The sequence below is a fragment of the Petaurus breviceps genome, unplaced genomic scaffold (assembly GCF_028583685.1).
Source record: "Petaurus breviceps papuanus isolate PSGF00001 unplaced genomic scaffold, PetGlider_PUasm1.0 98, whole genome shotgun sequence".
Classification (NCBI taxonomy): Eukaryota; Metazoa; Chordata; class Mammalia; order Diprotodontia; family Petauridae; genus Petaurus; species Petaurus breviceps.
In genome coordinates this window covers 61,982,637-61,989,353 of record NW_027187460.1, presented here as the reverse complement: position 1 = coordinate 61,989,353, position 6,717 = coordinate 61,982,637, and the positions used below count along the sequence as shown (strand labels likewise).

The window sequence follows — 6,717 nt, the reverse complement described above, 5'->3', positions numbered from 1 at the left end:
CTCTCTCTCTCTCTCTCTCTCTCTCTCTCTCTCTCTCTCTCTCTCATTTGTATTCCCAGGACTTAGTGTAGTGCCTGGCATATAGTAAGTATTTAACAAATGCACACTCTCTCTGTCTCCACAAAGCAGAGGTTGTAGGGCAACTTGCTGGAGATGTTGCAGAGCCCATTCCTCTTTTGGGAGAACTTCATTACCTCTGAAGTCCCTCCCAATTCAAATACTGTGAAATCAGCTGAAGAGAATAAAGATGAGTTGGCATCTAGTCTAGCACTCTATTATATATGATAGGTGACTTTGCTAAGAGAGAAAAACACATTACATTTTTCCATACCAGAGGAGAATCAATGGACGTGGGCTAGAAACAAAGAAAAAAAGTGTTGTAGTTCTTCCAGACAAAGACTGTTCCATTTTTTGTCTTGGTATATCTAGAAACTATCACACAGAAAGTACTAAACAAATGTTTATCAGCAAATTGATCTTTGGGGCCAGTGGTTAGGACTTGAATGAACTTGTAGCCACAGGATGATCTGTCATCGTAAATCCTGACTAATCAACATTGGTAGTTCCCATCTCACTCAACTTTTTTTTAATTCTATGGGCTGAGAAAAGAGTTTGGAGAGGGTGTCAGGATACTAACCACCCACCCTACCACTACCTTGTTAATTAATCAGTGAATATCTATTATGGCATTGTACTAGGATAACACGTACAAAGAATGAAACAATCCCTACACACAAGGAGCTTACATTTGAATGCCTGTTGAATGCCTAAGAGGCACTGTATCCCATCTCCCTCTATATGTCTTACCAGATAAGGCACCATCGCTATGGAACTGAATCAGGAACAAGTTGAAATACCCAATAAGCTCCCGAGACAGTCCTGTCTTGTATGACACAATCTGAAAAAGAGGAAAGCCAGGTTTGTATACCTCCTGTGAAAGCATGCATTGGGAGTTTCCTGCCAGTAACAAGCACTTCACTAATACATAGTTTCAACTATGGATAAGTTTTGTTGGCAAATACCATACTTAATCCACTTTATTATTCACATGTCATCCATACTTTCCAGTATAGAACAGGACTCATTCCCCATGAAAATCTACCTTTGAAAGACTGGTGAGAAGCAGAAAGCTATCTTGGAGCTGTCCTCAGATTTCAAGTCCTGACTCCGTCTCTTAGTGGTTGTGTAACTGAGGACAAGGCACTTAGCCTGTGAGTGCCTCAGGCAATTCTGTTCAACTACAAGTAAAGAAGCAGGCTTTCATAGGTTCATTGTTTGTCCTTTATTTTTGAAGACCAACGACATCATGATATTGAGGTATGAGTGATGTCTTGACTTGTCAGTGAGTTGGTCAGCCTTACTTTCTCTTGCAAAATCATAGAAGTTTAGTGGCAAGCAGAAGTCATTGGTAGTGTGTTTCTCACTGGGGTTCCCATCCCACCTTTGCTTCTGACTCTTTGGACTTTGCCACCATGCCTCAGCTGCTTCTCATCCTGGAACTTTCTCCATGTCTAGGTTCTTCCCAACCTAGTACATCTCTCTGCCCCTCTAATCCCCCTTCTTCCTTTGATGAGTTCCTCCCTGGAACTCAGTTCTGGGGAGGGGCTCAAGTCAATCATTCTTCTATCCCCTCTTGGCTCTGTTTCTGACTCTCTTCACTTCACCAGAACCTCTCCCATTTTCAGCTCCCTTCTGTGTGTTGTTTTCCTCAATTAGAATATAAGCTCCTTGAGGATAGGGACTGGCTTTTATTTTGTACTTGTATTTGTATCCCCAGTGCTAAACAGTGTGCCTAGCACATAGTAAGCACTTAATAAGGGCTTGTTGCCTACAGGGATGAAATCATAAGACTACACATACACATACACACACACACATGCATACACACACAGCTGGGGTTACCAGATGACCAGCAAAAGACAGAGCTGTAAAAAGAGTGCTGGTTTTATATTTAAAAGATTGGGTTCAAGTCCTGGTTTTGCCACCTGTTACCTGCATGATCCTGGGCAAAGCACTTACCTCTCTAGTCTTCTACCTTTCTCCTGTTCTGTAAAATAAGAAGGTTTAACTAGATCTGTTAGATCTTTCCCCCTCCCTGTCTCCCTGTCTCCCTGTCTCTCTCTCTCTCTCTCTCTCTCTCCCTCTCTCTGTCTCTCTCTCTCTCTCTCTCTCTCTCTCTCTCTCTCTCTCTCCCTCTCTCTCTCTCTCGTATTCCAAGTACTTAACTTAGTGCCTGGCATATAGTAAGTATTTAACAAATGCACATTTTCTCTCTGTCTCTACAAAGTAGAGGTTGTAGGGCAACTTGCTGGAGATGTTGCAGAGCCCATTCCTGCTTTGGGAGGACTAGATTACCTCTGAAGTTTTTATGTCATGACCATTTTGGCAGTTTGCTGAAATGAACAGAACCCTTCTCAGAATGTTTTTGAGTAATTGAAGGTAATGATAAATTTTCATTTTGAGATTAGTGAAAATAAAGAGAAATTCACAGACTCCCTGAAATCTATCTACTCCCATGGACCCCAAGTTAAAAACCTATGGACCAGATGACCCATAAGGTCTCTTCCAGCTCTAAGTTCTGTGATTCTCCTTCCCCTCCACCCCCACAAGTGACTGCTATTTCAAATAGATTTGCTATTGGTCAGCTTTTGGCATTCTTAAGAGCTGCTGCTCCTCAGTCTCAGAAACAGAACATTCTACAGTAATCGACTATATTTCTTCTCTTAAAATCCCAGACATCAGATGAGTGAGTGGCACTCAGTTGAAATAACTATTTGTCCTTTGTGTTCAATTACTCTAAAACCAACAGAAAGAGCTTGAATAATGTCAACAGGACTCAGAATGTATATTAGATGCCTTCTCTCAGCAGTTACTATTCATGCTGCCATAAAATGTTCTTCCATTTATTTTTCCCTTTTGTATGGCAGAGTCTTAGGGTATTTCTTTCTCTTCTTTGGCATATTTTGACACCAGGGCTGGTTTCCCTGGTTTCTGGTAATGTGCTGGTGACTCTGTCAGCTTGCTCTGAGTTCTCAGGATCATAGCTTCTTTGAATATGCTGATAGGTCTACATCTCCTAAACTTTTCAAGGGGATCCTTATCACATCAGGCAGCTAGATAGTATAGTGGTTAGAGTGCCAGACTTGGGGTCTGCCAGGTCTGAGTTCGAATCCTGCCTCAGATACTCACTTGCTGTATAACTTTTGACAAGTTATTTAACTTCTCTCAGCCTCAGTTTCCTCATCTGTAAAATGATAATAAAGCACTTACCTATTAGGGTTGTTATAAGGACCAAAAAAGACAATATCTATAGAGAGCTTTGCAAAATGTAAAGCTCTATAGCAAGCATCAGCAATGAAAGCCTGAGAGCCAAATCTAATTGACTATGGTGGAGAACTAAGAATAGTTTTTTCCATTTTATTTTAAAATGTAAAACTTTATTTTAAAATGTAATTATTCTTATATGGGGCATACAAAAGCAGGAGGCTTCACAGATCTGGCCTAAGGACCATAGTACTGACTCCTGCTTTATATAAATGCAAACTAATAATAATGCTAAATGTAACTGTTGTGATTTGCTGTTGTTTCAAAAGTTCTCCTGATCTGAAAACCATCTTATTAAGGAGCATGGAGGGAATTGGTATACCCTGCACAGCCTTGGAAAAAACTGCTTGCCAATAATTTTCAATAAGCACTAATTATTATTCAGTATTCTAACCTACATCTCAAACTCAACACATTCCCATTGAATGCCTTACTTCAAAGAGAAATATTGGCTAGTATTTCAGAGCACAAACATTACTAAGGAAGTTACCACAAAGTAAAAATACCTAAATGGAACATTTTAATTCTGCTGTTGGTATTTAATCAGCAACTGTTGTCTCAGAGCTGTAGCTAGTGTTTTTCATATCTAAGGCAAGTTTTATAAAATATGACCTGTGACAGGTAGCAAAAAGCATCCAAAAATCCACTTTTTAAGACCGATTTCGTTGGGATAGTTGGGAGAAAGAGACCTTAAAGGCACAACCCACAAAGATGGGGAGACCTGAGGTTATCACATCATGTGCAGCATAGGGTAAGGGTAAGGTGAAGGAGAGAATTCAGATGGGGTGTTACAACAAGGAAAGAGAAAGTACAGTCTACCTTTGGGCTAATTATTCCTGGAAACTTGGTGATAATATTCAATTTTTCTTGGGCTACTAAAGAAGTATAAATGCTATGAGTGATTCTAAATTTCTGTGCTCTGGAATAAAGTCCCAGTCATCCCACTCTAGGTATGGAGGTGCTCTGAAGAAGATCTGGCCATTGTTGGAACAGAACAGAAACAATTAATCTCTTTTTTATCTGCCCTAGTAAGATGTTTTCAATGTTAGAGTACCCGTGGCTGTTCATTGATAAAGTATTTGGCTTGGTGAGAGTGTGTTTTCTTGGGGTGGAGATTTCAAATTTCAATTCAACTTTTGATTTCTCACTTTCCTTGAGAACAAATGAGAAAAGAATAATCCAAGATCCCATAAGGGTTCACATGTTGACATGGCCTCCTTCTAGGCCAGTCCTGATTCAGCTTCCTTCCCCAAAATGCTTGTACATCCTTCTTTATTTGTACATAGTTAATTTCGTGTGGCACAATTCTTTTTTTTTTTTTTGCAAGACAGTTGGGGTTAAGTGACTTGCCCAGGGTCACACAGCTAGTAAGCGTCAAATGTCTGAGGCTGGATTTGAACTCAGGTTCTTCTGACTCCAGAGCCAGTGCTCCATCCACTGTGCCACCTAGCTGTCCCCAATATGGTAGCATTCTTAGTCATAGTGAGCTGGAATGCCTAAGTATGCTTCCTATCTATCTCTATGAATGTAGACTATAATCTCCTATAAGGGTGAAGACTGCTTTGTCTATTTAAATTGGCTGGTCTAATGCTGGTGTGGAGCTAAGTAGCTCCTCTCTCTGGGATTTAAAGTCCTTAAAAACCTAGCCCCAGCCTTCCTTGCCAGTCTTATTATGACATGACTCCCTTCTGTGCATTCTAAAGTCCAGTCAAACCATCCTTCTTTCTGTTTTCACACACACACACACACACACACACACACACACACACACATTTTACTTCTTTCACTGGCTTTCTCCATGTCTATAATGCACAGCTTTATGCTTGCTGATTGAATGCTCTTTAAAAAGGGAGAAAATATTTGAGAAATAAGATCCAGGCATTCCAGGCATGGAGAGACAGCCAGAGAGACAGCCTGGAGCCAAGAGATGGAGAGTCTTGTTTGTGGAACAGCCAGGAGACCAGTGTCATTGGATCAAAGAGTACATTTTGGAGAGTAGGGTGAAAGAAGATTGAGAAGATCAATTGGGGAATGGTTGAACAAGCTATGGTATATGATTGTGATGGAATACTATTGTGCTATAAGAAATGATGAGCAGGATGGTTTCAGGAAAACCAGTGAAGACTTATATGAACTGATGTGAAATGAAATGAACAGAACCAGGAGAACACTGTACACAGTAACAACAATATTGTAATGATCAACTGTGAAAGACTTAACTACTCTGATCAATACAGTGATGCAAGATTATTCCAAAGGACCCATGATGAAAAATGCTGTACACCTCCAGGGAGAGAACTGATGAAATCTGAATACAGATTTAAGCGTACTTTTTTTACTTTTTAAATTTTTCTTGTTTTTTTTTTAATCTGTATTTTCTTTTGCAACCTGGAAAATACGGAAATACATTTTGCATGATTTCCCATGTATTACGAATATCATAATGTTTGCCTTCTCAAGGGGGTAGGGAAAGATAGGAGAGAGAGTATTTGGAACTAAAAATGCTATTTGGAACTAAAAATTTTTTGGAAAATATTTAATAAAATAAATTTTTATGTAGGAAAAAAAGAACTGGAAAGGTAGGAGGGAGCTAGTTTATGAAGGTCTTTGAAAGCCAAAGAATTTTGTATTTGATCCTGGAAGCAATAGGAAGCCATGGAAGAGGGACCTGATCAGACCTATGTTTTAGGAAAATCCCTTTCATGGCTGAATGGAGAACAGATTGGAGTGGGCAGAGAATTGAGGCAGGTGTACCCATAAGCGGACTATTACAATAATCCAAGAATGAAATGTCAGAGGCAGTGTCAGAAGAGAGGAAAAGATGTATTTGAGAGATGCTGTAAAGGTGAAATCAATAGGCCTTGGCAACAGCTTGGATACAGCGACTGAGAGATATTGAGGAAGCCAGGATGACTCCTAGATTGTGAGCCTGAGGAAATCAGAGGATAATGCTGTCCTCTACAGTAATAGGGGAAGGAGGTGGAAGAGTTCATAAGGGGTTTTAAAGATTACAAATCAGTTTAAATATATTATCTCCTTTAAGCCTCACAACAACACTATGAGGCAAGTAGGATAGATAGAGAGATAGAGAGATTTTACCATGGTCTACTTCCCCCTGCCCCACCACTCCCAATTTATCCTGAATTCATCTTATTTATAAATACATGGGAAGATAGGCACTTAAGAAATTAATTAAGAAAAAGAAACATATTGCTATTTAATATTTCATGTATATATTTCTTATTTCCTCAATGAAATAAAAATTCCTTGAAGACAGTGTCCAGGTCTTACTCAATTCCCAGTCTCCTAGGATAATGTTATGCATACATGTAAGGGTTATGGGATTTAAAGATCTCCCATGCCCCATGGACGTGCTGACATAGCAGAGCAAGA

The 6,717-nt window shown here is 39.7% G+C and overlaps 2 protein-coding genes across 2 annotated transcripts in view; both read right to left on the bottom strand.

Annotated features, from left to right (window-relative positions):
• SNX31 (sorting nexin 31) overlaps nt 1-6,717 on the bottom strand; it is an 89,487-nt gene that overhangs the window by 47,299 nt on the left and 35,471 nt on the right. The window contains 1 exon segment of the mRNA XM_069081023.1: nt 808-898. Coding sequence (XP_068937124.1) covers nt 808-898 — 91 coding nt within the window.
• Nucleotides 1,878-6,717, bottom strand: part of PABPC1 (poly(A) binding protein cytoplasmic 1) — a 114,968-nt gene continuing 110,128 nt past the window's right edge. Inside the window, exon 8 of the mRNA XM_069081022.1 lies at nt 1,878-1,892. The gene's annotated coding sequence lies outside the window, so the exon portion shown is untranslated. The remainder of the gene's footprint in view (nt 1,893-6,717) is intronic.